The 18,194-nt window shown below is 39.4% G+C and overlaps 2 protein-coding genes across 2 annotated transcripts in view; both read left to right on the forward strand.

Annotated features, from left to right (window-relative positions):
• The first annotated feature begins 84 nt into the window (after nt 1-84).
• Nucleotides 85-13,297, forward strand: cfap52 (cilia and flagella associated protein 52). Its single transcript, XM_080880484.1, has 14 exons — nt 85-290; nt 676-875; nt 996-1,132; nt 1,968-2,096; nt 2,342-2,441; nt 2,626-2,742; nt 3,008-3,108; nt 3,251-3,421; nt 3,861-4,009; nt 4,204-4,349; nt 6,972-7,123; nt 8,027-8,129; nt 12,457-12,571; nt 12,810-13,297. The coding sequence occupies exons 1-14, from the start codon at nt 230-232 to the stop codon at nt 12,989-12,991; spliced, it is 1,863 nt and encodes a 620-aa protein (XP_080736610.1). The 5' UTR covers nt 85-229; the 3' UTR covers nt 12,992-13,297.
• A 2,895-nt stretch (nt 13,298-16,192) lies between these two features.
• Nucleotides 16,193-18,194, forward strand: part of usp43a (ubiquitin specific peptidase 43a) — a 125,485-nt gene continuing 123,483 nt past the window's right edge. Inside the window, exon 1 of the mRNA XM_080879599.1 lies at nt 16,193-17,291. Coding sequence (XP_080735725.1) covers nt 16,677-17,291 — 615 coding nt within the window. The 5' untranslated portion in view covers nt 16,193-16,676. The remainder of the gene's footprint in view (nt 17,292-18,194) is intronic.

The following is an 18,194-nucleotide window of genomic DNA, read 5'->3' on the forward strand; positions in this document are numbered from 1 at the left end:
TTTTGTGTACGGCTGTTTCAATTGTAAAATTTCCGATACCACGTGAATGCAGCAGAGAAACGTCATTCAGCCGGTGGCGCTTTATTGATGTTGCTGGGCGACCGTTTGTTTGGTGTGAACTACTTCACCTGCCTGAGAAAAAATAATTAGCGCTATTTAAACAAAATTTGAATTTACAGGTTAAAATACAGTTTATTTTTCGGGTGAATAAAATACAGTTAGTTTGATAATGGATGTTGAAACAGAAAGTATACCTCGGCTCGAACTGGAGGCTGTTATTGGCTTTAACGGTAAGTTTCCCCCCTGCAAACTTAAATTAGCTTAATGATACGACAGCTGAAAAGTCTGGAGTAACACGCTAAGTACTGTACACAGTGGTAGTTTTTTAATATTAAAAACATTGCGCGGTCTTTAACAGTAGGAAAAGCTGTAAAACTTTAAGTCCAAAATTGATGTTCTCCTTGTTCCAGAGCTGTCTAGCGGGCTGAGTTCTCGTCCCCTTGTGTGATTTAGACTGTACCTTTGTTGTTAAGATTACATTTTGAACTTACATGTGTAGCTATGAAGATAGAGTGCACATTCCCGTTATTATTATCCATTATTATTAAAACAACCATCCACCTTCATAATCACAAACAGATTGTCTGTTCAATGTACTTTGCTTTATTTCACCAGGACATGTTTCTTCTGGCCTAAGAGTCCATCCAGACAACGAGCACATGATCTACCCTCTTGGATGCACAATCATTCTCAAGAGAATTAAAGATGGCAAACAGGAGTTCTTACATGGCCATACAAACAATGTAACCTGTATTTCAGTGTCAAAAAGTGGACTGTATATTGCCTCTGGACAGGTCAACTTTATGGGCTTTAAGGTAATCTTAGTCAGGAATGTTTGAATGTTTTTGTAACTACCTGGCAAATCTGCCATCAGATATTGGGTTAAATAATTTTGATGAATAAATTACAATATTCTACTTAATATGTTGTCCTAGGCTACAATAATAATCTGGGACTATGCGACCCGAACAATCTATACAGAGCTGGTGCTCCACAAGGCAAAGGTAGAGGCACTGGCCTTTTCTCCTAATGACAAGTACCTGGTGTCCCTTGGGGGTCAAGATGATGGCAGGTAAACATTATGGCTGAATGATGCAGCTGGGTGCAAGTTCAGATAATAAGATTGCAAAATGGAAATACACATTGCCTTGCACAGTAATTGTCTAATTGCCAACATAGCACACTATATTTCATTGAGCAATGATCATGCCACATTTGTTTTACTGTTTAACAAGCCAGGCACAAGGTTCTTGTAGAACACAGGAAGTTGTACAGTCAGAATACATCCAGGCTAGTAAGGTACTGGAAAGGAAAGCAAAAGTCCTTTGCTATTATGACTCCCTAATAAACCAGAATAACCTAAGCTGGGCCAGTCTTTAGATTTAAAGATGCTTGTTATAAGATTGCACATGGTTCAGCTCTTCCCCTTATTTGTGTTTTATGAAGCAGGAAGCAACAAATGACAAACACCCTGCATTTGTTGCCAGAGGGGACGTATTGAACTTGTGAAGTAGACTCCATTTGGATAGTTAGCTTTCAGTGACTGAAGCTCATACATTGTAGATCCGTTAAGACTTAGCAGACACAGTGGCACATATTATTTTTTATTAAATATGATATAAGAATCATGATTTAAAGACAGTCCAGTATGAGGTCAAGCTGTGAAGTCTGTTTTATTATATATACTGGTTTGTTGTTCCTGGTTTAATAGATTTCATGTGTCTTGAGGTGAGAGTTAGCCAAATGTCTACACTAGTACATTTACTGAAATGTGTGTTGACATGCAATGTCCATGAATACACATGGTATGGCCTTTAATTATCTTTATCTGCACAAAAAGGGGTACATCAATTTCTAGATGGCCTATCAAATGTACTGTACTAATGATCTTTTGTGTTTGTTTACAGTATAGTTGTGTGGAATATTGAGACTAAGCAAGCTATATGTGGGAGCCCAGCTTCAGCGCAGAGTGCTGGTCACTCCCTGATTTTGCAATACTCAAACACAAATGACAACATCTTTGTGTCAGCAGGGAGGTGAGTGAATGGTGTCTACTATTTTTTCTTTTCTGTGTTTTTTTAAGCCAAGCTGAATGTCACATTAGATTTTTAATTTGTAATTGTTAGGTTATCTGTGAATTAGATTTTATTGAACCTGCTTATAAAATGACAAGGCATCTACCTATTGCTTTTTTTCTGCATACCTAGCTTCACAATGTGGGTTTTCACGCTCCTTGTTATTGCATAAAAGTGATTTAATATCACTGGTCTTCTTTGGGCAGTGGAACATTGCGAGTTTGGGAACTGGACCTCCCCAACAGAAAGATCAGGCCCACAGAGTGTCAGACAGGCAAGCTCAAGAGGACTGTGAAATGCTTAGAGGTATGAAGCCATATGCAAACCATCTGCAGGCAGAAACTTAACAAATCAATAAAACACTAATAGTATGGCTGCAGAAGGTGCATAAGAATACTAATAGTGAAACTCAACTTTTTAAATCTTCCAAACTTATAGCACACCAGATATAGTGAAATAATGTGGTTGCACTATCAATATTGCTGTACAGATTTCAGAGGATGATCAGTTCATTTTCTGCGGCACCATGAGTGGAGACATAATGAAAGTTAACCTGAAGACAAAGCTTCTGAATCACTGCGGTCCAGCTAAATCAAAATACAGCATGGTAAGTCATCACTGTAGAGGTCATTCATTGCATTCCTTATTGGGTGCTTTGAATTCAGTCATTCAGCCACTCCGTACTCATGCCCTGTGCTTAATAGGAATCCCTGTGGAAGGAAAAGCCATGGTTCATGTCACATAGTTAAAAATTTCTTAAGTTTTGAGAGGCTGTCAACGATCTAGGAATTTTAAAAAGTGATATATTCAAATATGCATAATTGTTTTAGAAAAATGTAATGAAAATCATAGTTTCATCCTTTTCTTTGCAGGGTGTCAATGTCATAAAAATACTGAAGTCTGGGGACCTACTTGTAGGCTGTGGATCTGGCACTGTCACTTTGTCTTCTGGGACTAACTTCAAAACTCTTAAGTGAGTTCTATGACTGAATTATTTCACTATAAAATATCCCTAGTGTGCATAATTGTTACCTTTGAATTTTCTATATTTTCAGCATTCAAGTGCTTTAGTTTGTTTTTGCATTTTTGTACTTTTTTCCTTTACCTCACATCAGGAAAGTCGATCTGGAAAAGGCAGTAACCTCCATTGCTACATTAGGAGATGGAAATGAGTTTTTTGTTGGCACAGAGGCTGCTCAGATGTATCGCTTCAGTTATGAGAATTTCAAAGTGGAACTCATATCCACCAGCCATAATGATGCTGTCAAGGACGTAGCCATCTTGTTGTAAGTGTCAGAAAAGAGAATTTAAATAGTGTTCTGCAATAAAACATAAATGCCCTGATAAAGAGAATTGATCAGAAAACAGTCAGTCTGTTCCTTTTTCTCCTTCACCATGCCCCTCAGAAACACACATTTTCTCTTGTACCCAGAAATGCAAGAAAATAAACATTATGTTATGTGTCAAATGCAGCAAAGCAAAACCACAATGCTTAAACTGTGCTGAAATTGTTTCTGATTCATTACTTTATTTACCTGTTGTACTCACTAGAGGGTGACATATACATGCCACATGTCTACATATTCTGAGGAAATGTTATTGGTTTTATGTATGTGTCTAAGACCTGAGTAAAATATTACTTTTAATTAATTATTTACATAATTATATTAACAACCCATACCACACAACTATAATTCTCTATTTTTCCTCACATTTTTCCACTAGTGGAACATCTGAACTATTTGCAACCTGCTCAGATGAAGATATCAGAGTGTGGTACACAGGCAAGCCTAAAGAGCTGTTGCGCATCACTATACCCAATGTGACCTGCAATTCAGTGGACTTCATGTTTAATGGACAAAGCATCATCAGTGGTAGGACTCAGAGAGCGATTTCTGTAACAATTAATTTTCTGTTTTGAAATATGTTTTGAATAGGTGATAACGAGCCATCTCAATTACAGTAGCGCAGAAATCTGAAATATAAAAGTAAAGTTTCTTTTCACTTACTGAAAAGTTCTGTTTCTTGTGCAGAATCAGATTAATCTCTAGCTGTCATTGTCTTCTAGCATGGAATGATGGTAAGATTCGTCTGTTTGGACCAGAAAGTGGAAAACTCATGCTCACCATTCACAATGCACACACAATGGGTGCAACGGCCATTGCTGGCACAAGGGATTGCAAAAGGATTGTCAGTGGAGGGGGAGAAGGACAGGTCAGTGGAAATAATATCAATGAACCTATAATTTGTTCACTATTAGATATATATTATTATTTAATTTATATTTTAATATTAAAGTCTTGAGCCGCTTCTCATTTCTTGGCTTTATGCTTCTAAGGAGCCAGATGTTCTTATAAGTTTTAAAATAGTTCAGCAATATTTCCAGAGACTTTCTGAAGATCTTTAAAAAAAAATTTCTTCTTTTTTCTTAATTTTCAGTCTAGTCTGTTGAGAACTGTTCAGTCTATTTTCAGAAGAATGTTTTTAGTTTTTACATTGACTCATAAAGCATAAAACGGCACTTAAATCACAGAATAAACCAGTGTTGTGTTTACATACAACACAGAACTTAGCAAAAATCCAGTTTTATATTCTACCTTTAGCACTTTATTACTAGCAACTTGTCACAAAAACACTCAAAATGATCCTTTTTCTTTGGTTGAATCAACACAAATTCCAAAGATAACACAGTTTGTCAGGCATAAAACTGTATTTTTGCACCAACAAGGTGATTCTAAAAGAGCTATTAGCTATAAACATATCTGTTCATTGTGTCCTTAAAAATTTGAGGAAACTGAACAAGTAGACAGAAGTTGTAGGCATGAAAACTATCTATAGTAGATGTAGTCATGTCCTTAAGAAATAGGAAAAATCTATCAAAGAACTGAGACAGGATCCGAGAGATACAGTTTACATTTACACCCCTTAGCTGATTCATCTGCTTTTTCCATAAGCCTCATCAGAACTAGTCTCAATGGTAAAAAAAAAAAAAGGAAAATGGCCTGTATTTGTATAGCGCTTTACTAGTCCCTAAGGACCCCAAAGTGCTTTACACATCCAGTCATCCACCCATTCACACACTGGTGATAGCCACAGCCACCCTGGGGCGCACTGACAGAGGCGAGGCTGCCGGACACTGGCACCACCAGTAGGCAACGGGTGAAGTGTCTTGCCCAAGTACACAACGATCGAGACTGTCCAAGGGGCTCGAACCGGCAACCTTCCGATTACAAGGCGAACGCCCAACTCTTGAGCCACGATCGCCCACAATGGAAGGGTAATGGTCAAGAATCCATTCTCAAGGATGGCAAAAGCTAAAAAACAAACAAACAATGAGGTATGCCAAATTACACAGGTCTTATCGAGTTTAAAATCAAAATTAGATAATTTTTTTGTTTCAAATCCTCATTAATATCAACAGTAATATGTACTTGTAAAACTGAGGTAATTATAAATGCAAAAAAGTATGATCAGATTTTGATAGACCATGCATTACTGACTGAAAAGTGTCAGCAAGGGCTTCATTTATCAACATGGCAATGATTCCAAAGATACTACAGTGATACTACCTGGATAGTCAAACACATTATGAAACATTGTCAGTCATGGATAGGCATCCTCAGAGCCAGGACCTCAACAACAATGTGAGTTCACATGAACGGAATGGAGCAAAAGGCAGCCGACATCCAAAGAAGAGCTTGGAATGTCATTCAAGAAGCCTGGAGAACTATTCCTGAAGATTACAAAGAACTTACAAGAAAGCTTGCCTACAAGAGTTCAGGCGGTGTTGAAGAATAAGGTCCCAAATACAGACTTTCAAGCTTGTCAGAATTGTACAAACTCTGTTTTGTCCATTTATGTTTGCATGTTTCAATAAATCACATCACAGATTTTCCGTTTTCCTAGCAAAATTAAAAAAAAAAATCTTGGGCAGCTTGAGACTTTGGCACAATTTCTCACAGTATATCATCAACAAGAATTATGAAATGGACATGAAATGGCTATCCTGACTGATAATTGAGCTTTAGTTGTAGTCCATATCCTGCCATAACTATTTTCAGACTTTCCCAAAACATTTTTTTGTTATTGATTTGGGAATGCCTACTGAACATGACAAAACTGATTTAAAGATAAGAATGTTTGCATCTCATGTCTAGTCATATAATTAGAATTGCTAATTTTTCTCCAAGACAAGCAGCTGTGAGTTATTCCAGTGCTTAGTGCAAATATTGGAGGATTTTATGCATGCTTTATGGTAAATGGCCTGTATTTATATAGCGCTTTACTAGTCCCTAAGGACCCCAAAGCGCTTTACATATCCAGTCATCCACCCATTCACACACTGGTGATGGCAAGCTACATTGTAGCCACAGCCACCCTGGGGCGCACTGACAGAGGCGAGGCTGCCGGACACTGGCGCCACCGGGCCCTCTGACCACCTCTGACCACCACCAGTAGGCAACGGGTGAAGTGTCTTGCCCAAGGACACAACGACCGAGACTGTCCAAGCCGGGGCTCGAACCGGCAACCTTCCGATTACAAGGTGAACTCCTAACTCTTGAGCCACGATCGCCCCGTTATTCGTTATACAGACACACCATACTAGACTGTGCTGTGCACCCTTCAAATACACATTCAGCATTTAAATTTGGGGTTTATCTCTACAGCATGCAATATCATTGAAGACTGACATGATTTCAAAAGAACAGAAGACATACTGTTGAAGATGTCTTTAATGAAAATTGAAAATTGTTGCATCCATAGCATATTTGTATGTTTATAAATAAAGTTAAATATAGTTTCCCTAATGAATGATTTTGGGTTTAACTATCATAGGTGTGTGTTTGGGAGCTGAAGCCACGTAGCTATCGGTTGCTGGAGGCCATGAAAAAGCACAAAGCTGCTGTCACTTGTCTCAAAATCAAGAGTGACGACACAGAGTGTGTCTCTGCAAGCTCTGACGGTACCTGCATCATCTGGGACATAGTGTGAGTAGCCTATCTGCAAACCATAACCCACACATTGTGTCCATGTAACATCTTTAAAGTGTTTAATATTGTAATATTAGTGTATGACATATTATTTATCTATGAAATGTTGTGTTTAGTAGTACAACAAAATGCCAAAAAATTACTGCAGAGCCACTTCACTAAGTCAAAATTGTAATAATTATTTTTCAGTTTCATCAAAGAAAAATGATGAGAGCAAGTGAAGTGAAAATAAAGTAGTTAGGCACATTACTGAATGAGCTAATCACATTGTTCTGTGAAAAGTAATGTACATATCTGGTAATAATACGTATAGCCAACAGAGACAAAGTGAGAGGAAAGAAGAGCACTGTCTTCATGTCTGACTTGTCATAAGAGAGAAATGGTGAAGTGGATGTGTGGCTCATACAATGAGATAAAAAAGAAATCCAGTTCTTTATAAGCGAGCTTAAAATCCTTTAATCTGTGAGCTTCTTCTGGGAGTACAATAAGCTGTTGAAAACTGACTATGGTCATTTTTTTCATTGTCTGTCCTCTTCATGAACGAGTCTGTGGATTAAAGGCTTCTAGGCAGTACCCATACAATTATCATGGATTCTCTTTGTAGTATGACTACTAACAGGTTATTTAAATGGATTAGTAGAAAAGTCTCAATTAATTTAGACTGACACCCTGTCTGCACAAGAGAAAATATGTGCACTTCAGAACATTTGTATATACAGATTGTTTTGAGATTTATGCTTTTTTTGTTTAAAATTTGAACAGACACGACAGTCTGGTCATGGTGTGAAGACACATGCACCTCATATGAGTTATTTTTTGCCCAGTCTATTGCAACACCTGTCAAACTCATCTTCCTTCCCGTCATTTCTTGTCTTTTGTCTCTTGTATAATCTTTTATAGGCGATTCGTAGTTCGTCAAATGATGATTGCCAACACACTGTTCCGGACTGTGTGCTACCATCCAGAGGAATTTCAGATCATCACCAGTGGCACTGACAGAAAGGTGTGTTTTGGGATTAAGAATCTTTTTTTTTCTTGTTGCTAAGTGCATTTCTGTATTTTTTATTGGCATTCTAGCAGGCAGTAATTTAAACACAAATTTTTCACTTGATTTATCTTTAAGCCAGTTTTTTATGGTGGCCTCAGAGGTATGTATAGTCAGAATTTGTTAATGATCATTTTGCTAAAACTTCTTTAGTCAGAATTTGCTTAATTCTGACAAAAATGTTTTAGTGTAGCTGCCCCTGTAGTAAGAACCAAGAAAGTGTGGTTTATGAGTTTGTTTTCACACAAAAAGATGGATACAAAAATGTTCATGCCAAAAATGCTGACCATAATTAATTTGATTGCATGTAGAATTTACAGTATAGAGAAGTACAATACAAAAATACATTTAATGGAATCTGTTCAATTGAAAATGACAATTTAAAAAAGTCTCATGAAATGAAATTTACTTCATTGTTATACATTCAGTTTATACCAAGCATATGTCATTTAATGATTATTTATTTAAATAAGTAAACCTTTGATTTAAAAAATTCCCCTCGAGCTTGTGGGTCCTGTGCAGTCTCTTAGCTGTTCCTAGGACTGCGCTCTTCTGGACAGAGATCTCGGATGTTGTTCCTGGGAGCTGCTGGAGACACTTGCTTTGGCTGCATCTAGCGCTTCGATTACCACGGGGCCACTGTTACCTTCACCCTCCACATCTTCTTCAGCTCTTCTCTGCGCCCTTTGTACTTCTCCAGTTTCTTGTGATCCTTCTTGCTGATGTTGCTGTCATTCGGTATTGCTACGTCTATCACTACGACTGACTTCCTCTGCTTGTCCACCACTACTATATGGGGTTGGTTAACCACCAACATTTTGTCCTACTGTATCTGGAAGTCCCATGGGATCTTAGCTCGGTCATTCTCGACCATCGTACGGGGTGTCTCCCACTATGCCCTTGAGACTTCCGGTCCATACTCACCACAGATGTTTCTGTATATTATGCCGGCCACTTGGATATGGCGTACCATGTATGATGTATGTATGATCCACACCGTTCTTGGTGTAGATCAGCCGGTTAGTCTCTGTAACTGTCACGGTAGGTATCGTCCATGGTGCTACATTAGCATCATCAGTAGATCTCACTTCACTTAGTCTTGGTATCTGGCTATGGGGGCTCCAGGTTTCAAGCTTTGGCATGATCGTGTTGACGACGAAGTTTTCTGGGAGAAAATGTGAGTGATGTTTGACAGGTAGAACATGTGATGTGTTAGCATGGACAGCTTTGATCTTTACAGTTTAGAAGAGATGGTGCCAGTTCATTTTCTTTGCTTCAAGAGCTGGTGGAAGCTCCTCTGGAGTTTAGTCTTGTTTGCTCCTGTTTTAGCATTTCAGAGTGTGGGTTCCAATTGGTGCTGGTGATGATAAAAGTCATTGTCTGTCTGTTGGCATTGTGTCTTCCCCAGTTGGGCTCAGAGAAAACTTATGGCTGCTCTGACTCACTACACCATGCACTGGTACAAATAAGTATTGCTCTACAGTTTGGCTTCTTTTCTGAAAATGAATAAAATAATTCCGAGCCAATTCCAAATATCCAGTGCCCAGAGATCACACTGTGAATATCACACTGTAACACAATTGTTTTTTCATAATCTGTTGATAACATAGCTATAAACTGTTGCAATTCACAGTGAGTCTATAATAACTACTTTTTGTTGTTTACTGTAGTCCATGTACTCCATATATTTTCCCTCAGACTTAATACTCAGCTGTCTAGCTTAAAGGAGAAAAAGGTAATCATTATAATGATAAAAAAAAAAAAAACAGGATGCAAATAGACTGTCACTAAACAGTCACAGTGTAGAGTCCTCATTATGTTGTTATGGTTATTGAAATCTCCACTTAATGAGAATGACAGAAAAATCTGCAGCTTTACTAAGATCAGCAAAGAGTAGCACAATGAAAGCTTGTACAATCATACTCGTGTGCATTTCTGCAGATTAGCTTGAACGCTTCTAATTTGTTTCTTAGCTCAGTATACAGTAATTAAGCCATTGTGCCAGCTGCTAATCACTGGTGCAAAAACACACCCTTTGACTCCACAATTTTTTCTTTTTATAATCTTGATTAACCAAGCACTTCTTATTTACATAAGCTTGGACCTTTACTGCTGCAGAATGAAACACTTTTTTCCTTGATTGTGCAATTTATCCACACCCCTTGAACCCGGCTACACACTGGACCCATATTGCTGCCGTCCCCGCATGCTGAGAGGTGAGGACAAGTTGTGCTGATTAACACAGCGCGGTGGGTGTGCTGAGCGAGCGGAGAGAAAGTGGGAAGGAGGCATTCAAAGAGAGCGAGAAAGAGGAGAGATAGAGGGGAGCGCTGTGGTGTTCGTGCCTTCCTGCGGATGTGCCTATGCCACCCAAGTGCCAGCCAGATCCACCATCTGCTCATCCCAGGACACAGGCACTCTGTCTGGTTCAACAAACAGCAATGCTCTCTCTCTCTCCTCTCTCTCTGTACTCCAAGCCTTCTTCACCTCCCAGCATGACTCTATGAGTAAATTCACAGGATGCAAACCAGCATGTGAGAAAAAATGTGAAGAGAAAGAGAGTGGCCAGGAGGGGTGGGGGGATGACTGTGTAGGGTCAGGGAGCAGTTGTATTAATGAGATGCTTTGTGATCAGGATGTTGCTGGCAATGATAATGATGTGTTTGTTTTTTGGTGTAGTAAGTATATGATGCTTACTTCGTCTTTTCAAGGTAAGGATACGGGATTATAGCTGAAACCAGTTGGACTACATTATTTCTGCTAAAAAGGAGACATTAATTAGCCTTGATAGTAATTAATTACTAGCTCATAATAACCTTAGGTAACTGTGCATATTTTCTATAAGCTAAAGCTTCTAACCTTCTGTGTAGCCCAGGCAACTATACACTGCTTATAGCCTGAGATTTGTCCTTATAAGTGGAGCAGTCCTAAGAGTATGTTTTTCAGACCTGCTCTCACTTACTGCACGTAATTAATTTCCTGGCTGCCCATGTCATGGCTGTGAGCCAGTTTCCCAGACCGAGGCTGAGGGATCGCAGATGGGCCAAGACAACTCACACAGGTGGAAGCCTCTAATAAGCTGCTGAAATGAGATGAGAAAGGTGGAAGGGGTCATGACTGTGGCGGTGAGGAAGGGATGGACAATGATCTAAGAGAGAAGAAGAGAGGGGAACATTGTTACAGTAACTTTTATCGTGGCTATGCGAATAGTAAACTATTTAATTTCACCATTAACTTCTTTTTATTAATCATAGCGCAATGATTAATTTAAGGCGCTGATTTGTTTGAAAAGACATCTCACTAAATATGTTATCGATTAATGCAGGCCTTAGCTGAGAAGTGAGTATTGTTTTGTTCAGATTTAAGCCTTACATTCTGATTTGGTTACATTAGGAAGATTTGGTTTCTATTTATTTCTCCATATTAGTTTTCATTCCATGTAAGCACAATATTCAATATGTGTGAAAGATTACATATCCTGTATTATTTGCCTTCCTATTAGGCATAATGGGCAAAAAATGAAATTCTGTTCTCATAAGCATCGGGCTCTGTGTGAACAGCCTTGTTTAACATGACCTTTACAAATAGCTAATTGTGGTAACTCCATCTCCTTCTCTCAACTCCTTATTGACTTTGAAATGCAGTGTGTTTAGCATCAGTGTTTTGAGTGCTTTACTGCTTTCTAAACAGCTTCTTGACTTTTAAAATCACATAGGGTGAACTGTTAAATCTTCTACTAGGAACTCATTCATGACTGAAGCCTAATTTTAATGATCAAGTCCATCTGGGCTTTCATTTACTCCACCCAAGAAGTAATCAGGTCGGTCATATAAATAACAAGAAAGGATTGTTCTCGCTCTGTGGTTTTGTGATGCTTCTGCCACCTGGGCTATAAATAACTTCAACTAACAATCGCCTTTTGTGAGACTTGATACTCTGACGGCTGTTAAGCCCTAGAGATGTTCAAAACTCATTTAGATATATGATAGAATCAAACCAGCTCATTTTCATATAGAGTTAAAACGAGAAAGCAGTGAAGGTGAGAGTCTGAGGTCACCTATTGCGTACTACTACCAAAATAGGAAGTGGTAAAGTGTATACTGTATATAATGTTGAATAAAAATAGCACAAAAGCACAGAGATGTTTTCACTTGATCTCATTAGTAGCAGTCTGCATAGCAAGCCTATCAATCCTTAGTAACAAACAAAAAAACTTCAGAGTATAAATGTGTAACCTTCATCTCCACTTAGACTTTCTGTGCATTGTGTACATTTTGTCCCTCAGGTTGCCTACTGGGACGTGTTTGAGGGTAAATCTGCCCTCAGACAACTTGAGGCTTCGCAGTCTGGTGCCATCAATGGCATGCATATCTCACAGGATGGCAAATACTTTGTGACAGGTATGGCACATTACTCATTTGCACTTCTTCTTCTTCCATGCTACTCATATATAGATAGCAATTTTATATTTGTCCCTGCTGCCTTGCCCGTTATGCTCCCGTTTAGATCAAAACCTAATTGAATATTTTATGCAAATATAGTTTTCATGTGTTTTATATAAGGAACAGTATTGCACAATAATTAGTGATATTTCCCTAGAGCTTCTGGTTTCTTATGTTGTTCACCTTTTCATACCAGGTGGAGATGATAAGCTGGTGAAAGTGTGGGACTACATGTTAGGTGGAGTAACCCACGTAGGGGTAGGTCATGGTGGCAGTATTACCAGCATGAAAATCTGCTCCAACAGCCGCAACTTAGTCAGTACAAGTGCAGATGGAGCCATTCTTTGCTGGAAGTTCCCTCATGTTCCTTCCTCTTAACTGGAGATTTGGACACGGGAAGAAACACAAACTTTTAGCCATCCAGACATTTTTTTTTGAGTTTTCCAAAAATGTACAAAATGTTACTATTATATTGTTTTAGCAATATGGACTTACATTCTTACCAAAATAAATACATGTAACCTCATGAAGCAACAATTGCTGTATAAGATGTTTTTGCTCACTGATGCATAGTAAATGTAGTGGGGGTTTTTTTTTTTTGCATGGTTTTGTTGATTTTTAAATGGGTAATATTTGTCAATCAATTAAAAAAAGAAAAGAAAAAGAAAACGTGAATTAAAGCATTAATAAATCCTTTCTCTTTTTTTGCTCTTTTGAAATTCTATTAAAAATCAAAATCTTCATTTTGAAAAGTATTCAGAGCCTTTGCAGTGACAGTCATCCTGTTTGATTTTTGAGCCTCGAGATGTGTAGAATGTAATAGCCACACATCAGTTGTTAATCATTTAAAGCTACATGTCCTGGTGTAAACACACATAGAAAGTTCACAATGTCATTGCGAATAGGGCAAGAGGATGAATCAGTTTCTAAATATGGCTTCAATGTCTGTGAAATACAAAAAGTAAAATACACAAAACATCTGAGTGCTAGAGTTTACCAAACTGAGTTATTGAACAAAAAGTGCCTTGGTCAAGAATGTGACCAAGAATGACCTTCTGGTAGGTGACTGGCCTTCATGGTAGAGGTATTATCCAGAAGCCAGTCGGCTGGTTATTACCATCACTAGAGTGAAGCATGGGGATGGCAGCATCATGGTACTGGGGTGTCCCTCAGGGAGACTGGTCTGGTCTTAAAGAAAACCAGCTTTGACCTGAGAATGGGTGACAGAACTTTTCAGCACCATAGTGAACTGAAGCATTGAGAAAAGAAAATGCTAAAGTGGATCAACTGCAGCTAAACCATAAACCACTGTTTAAATCTAAGATGTAAAGATGACACATCAAAGGTGTTCACCACCCAATCTGATGGAGCTTGCCAGAAAAAAGTTGATTGACTTGAAGGTGTAACGGTGTGCCATGAAATGGGGAAAACAGTACTTTCATAGTGAAAATAGTTATTGTTGCTTATATAGCAAAATTTCTGGTGCTATTTTTTATTTCTTGTAGATTAATTTAAAAATTACATTTACAATATAAAATGCAAGGTTGAAGTAGTCTGAATACATTCTGTATATAAAAGTGAAAAGATTAGGGACTGCTGTCCCCTAATGTAATAAGATTTATTCTCTGAGAGGTTATGGTAAAAGAGTGGTGCAATGTACAATTCTAATTCACTACTACTTCCTGCAAAAAAAACAAAAACATTGTTATATAAACCATCCATCCATCTGTCCAATTTCTACCTCTTATCGAATTCAGGAGGATTGGGGCTTATCCCAACTGTCATGAGACAAGAGGTGGTGTAAACCAGGACAGGTTACCAGTCTGTGGCAGGTCAGCAAAAATAATAAAAAAATAAAATAAAATCCCTGCTCATTAAGCTTGGGCATAATTCCTTGCACTGTCGTTTAGCACAATGATAATGAACAGAGGATTGCTGTAAAACACGGGTCATCTTCATAACACAGACACAGAATGACACGGTTTGCCTCGGAATTTGTAACATGTAACATGTGTTCATTTTTCTAACAATGCTCAAGAGCATCGGGAAAATTACGGGAATATTGGTTGGAGACCTGACTTTTTCTTTTAATAAATCAGAACATCTGGTCCACCAAATTCAATCTTTAGTACTGGTGAGCTGTGAAATTAAGCTTCAGATGAGAATCTGAATATTGCAAACAAGATGCTGGATTCCCATTGAAAAGCAGAACTGCATGTAATGTATCTGGCAAAAACAATTTTAACATACATTTTACTAACTTTGTCGAGCTTTCATGATGTATGAGCAGCAGCATTAATGTGCATGCAGAAAGTTGCCAGACTTGGCTACACCTGTCTGCAAGTGACGATGTCTTAGGTATTTGATTAGCAGGATGAAGAAAATGTTGACCATGTATGCATGGCAATATGTAGGGTAGATGTCAGTATCTATACTTTGATAACCTTGGTTTTTATACCCTCACTGGCCACTACTAATACAATAGTAGTATCGCCCCTTTTGGATCCCCTTTGCCTTCAGAACCGCCATAACTTAACTCATGCTTAACTTGTTGGAAACATTCCTCAGAGGTTTTGGTCCATATTGACATGATAGGATCACACAATTGCTGTAGATTTGTTAGCTGCAAATCAGTTGTGAGTCTTCTGTTCCACTCCCAAAGCTGCTCTATTAGATTGAAACCCTGTAAAATCATTGTCATGTTCAAGAAACCAGATTCAGGTAAACTTAGTTTTTATGAAATAGTCCATGTGATAAGCAGGAGAAAATGGGTGGATGGGATGAACATGACATATCACCCAGCTGCCTTCTATTGTCCAAATTTGGTGAACCTGTGTGAACTGTAGCATTGGTTTTCTGCCTGTTTCTTGGCTAATAGGAGTGGCACAGGGTGTGGTCTTCTGCTACACCAGCCCATTCTATTCTAATATTCTCTGGATCGCTGTGCAGGAAGGTCCCAATAGATCACACGTTCCTGAAATAGTTTTACCAGCCTGTCTGGCAACAATAACCATGCTACATTTAAATCACCCTTCTTTCCCATTCTGATGCTCAGTTTGAACCATCACTGGTCATTTTGACCATGTCTGCATTCCTAAATCCACTGGGTTGGTATCATAATTGGTTGATTAGACATGCTATTGGCTTTCACAAACAGGTGTCTGTCAGAGCAAATAGCACAGGTGTACCAGGTCTACCTATGTGGACAGGCTCTTCAGCAGAAATAGCAATTTCTGAATGTATGTGTGTGAGAAGTGCTTGGATGAATGGGTTGTTTAAAGCACTTTGAATGCTCAAGCAGACTGGAAAATGCTCAATAAGAACTAGTCCATTTACCATTATACTGGAAACTTATTTTTTAGTTGTTCTCTGAGCAGTTTATAAGTAGTCTATAATTTAGTTTGGTATTGTGGATGGTGCTGCTTTCTCTGACACCCTCAGCAGATGTTTTGGCAGGTGATGTTAGAACTGGTCCTACAGGGGGCAGATTCACACTGCTGTACCTGTCACCTATTAAAGACGACAACTTCCTTGTTCAGAGTGAAATAAAGTAGATATGCCTAGTTGAATTGCCTGTCATCCACCCGTTGCGAATGACTTAACCACATACATATTTGTGTTGATAGCCTACAGTCTAATTCAGGTTAATTAAATTCTTGCCTGTGAGGCGGGCAGTTAAACAGGATCCTTGGCAATTCAATCAGGCCCTACAGACAGGAGAAGAGGGAAGAACAGGGGTGGTGAGAGAGAGAGTCAAAGACCGCCAGGCGCACGATCCAGCGCTGAGAGCCATCGACGAGGAAGTATAAATGAACCTGCGATGTGGAAGAAGGAGAGCCGCTCGTCTCTGTAGCTCCTGCAGAGATAGATCGTCACCCGACAAAACGCGCGCACCGAGATGTCGATGGGATAATATCAGCAATAATGTGCCTTATTGGCTTCGCGGCAGTGAGGTTTGTGGAGAGAAGTGAGACGGGGGAGGAGGAGGGGTAGACAGCCTGGCAGACAGGTGCGCGTTGATAGTCTGTTTCATTTTCTCTCGGTCCGTTTAAGTGATAGAGCCATGGATACCCGTAAGGAAAGCAAGGTAAGAAGACAACCCATGAAACCCAAAACGACGAAGCCAAAGGAGAAGAAATACAAATCTGGTAGGTTTACTAGACGGAAATCGCTTCGATCTTTTGGGAATTTCATGGGAAGGATCCTTAAAACTTTGGGCACTTTAGCGCACTTTGGCGACGCGGAACAGCAGGACGCAGAAGACGACGACGGCGGTTTCGGGCAAAGCGCGTCGGGTGGTTTTAAAGATAACTGTTCGCAGATCTCCAGGGAAGGAACCGTAAAGAAGAGCTCCACGGTTTCGTCCATTCACGGCTCGGTGAAAGACAGGCTGTCGTGGTGCTACGGCGACAAGACCCCGGGAGTGCTGGGACTGAAGAACCACGGCAACACCTGTTTCATGAACGCTGTGGTTCAGTGCCTCAGCAACACGGACCTGCTCGCCGAATACCTCGGGTTGGAGCAGTATAAGTCGGATATTTGCCTCCAGAGGGTTAACGGGGAGGTGAGAGGAGCGGAGTCGCAGACCGCCAGGGGAGAGGTGACAGAGCAGCTGGCGTCGCTGGTTCGAGCGCTTTGGACACTGGAGTACACGCCGCAGCTGTCTGTGGAGTTCAAGGTAAGGATGGAGACGATTCACCTGAACTGAACAAGCTTAGGCTTCCCCCATTGAGGAGACCTGGCGTGATTTTTCTGTTTTCTATAAAGAGAGTTGTTCTCAAACAGGTACTCCGGTGTCAACTAGAAACAAATACTCTCCACCCGGTGGGCATGTTATTCATCTTGATTGGTTAAACTAATTGCAAGTGGCCCCGAAACCCAAAAGTCTGCTGCTAACTGTGCCAGTGTTGTTGCTGCTATTTGATTAACTGCTCACTGGCAGCGAGAGTGCTCAAACTCAAGCACAATGAAACCACAATTACAGGACCTTAGGGCGTTTTAAATCATATTAATACACTTAACTAGAAGCCACATAGTTTTCTCCTATTGCACTGACAGTGTTTGTGGGCCGAATCAGTGCCGATTGATCGTGCTGCACTCAGCTGAGGGAGACAAGGTACAGAGATATAACACACTGAAAGCTAGAAGAGGATCAGCAGGGGCCATGATTACTCACTCTCGTGAAGTTTGTGCCACAGGCTCCCCTGGTAGGTCACCTCGGCCATGAAGAAAGAGATCATATTTATAGGCTAAACTTTTTATTCACATTCATCTCTTACTTTCTTCACATTTAGTGCCACAAGCTGCATGTCATACCAAAGTTGCCTCCCAAAAAGCGATCGCCTGTCAAAAAGTTTAAAAATACTTCTTAAAACTTTTTAGAAGTTGCCAAAAAATGTCTCGATTGATTATAATAAAGAACACAGAGTCATGAAGATATTACACAACAAACTCTTTGTAAATTATGTTGACTACAGTCCAGTCCATTTATTAATATAAGCTAAAGACATGAAAAAAAATCATGAGCACAATTAAGAAAGGAGGGTAAATATTTGGATAAAAATTTAAAGGTGTGAGCTTG

The sequence above is a fragment of the Rhamphochromis sp. 'chilingali' genome (genome assembly GCF_963969265.1).
Source record: "Rhamphochromis sp. 'chilingali' genome assembly, chromosome: 4".
NCBI classification, from domain to species: domain Eukaryota; kingdom Metazoa; phylum Chordata; class Actinopteri; order Cichliformes; family Cichlidae; genus Rhamphochromis; species Rhamphochromis sp. 'chilingali'.

Coding starts and splice junctions, on each gene's coding strand:
- cfap52 (XM_080880484.1), top strand. CDS start 230: ATGGATGTTGAAACAGAAAGTATACCTCGGCTCGAACTGGAGGCTGTT. Junction 2,097..2,341: donor ATCTTTGTGTCAGCAGGGAG/GTGAGTGAATGG, acceptor TTCTTTGGGCAG/TGGAACATTGCGAGTTTGGG. Junction 2,743..3,007: donor CTAAATCAAAATACAGCATG/GTAAGTCATCAC, acceptor TTTTCTTTGCAG/GGTGTCAATGTCATAAAAAT.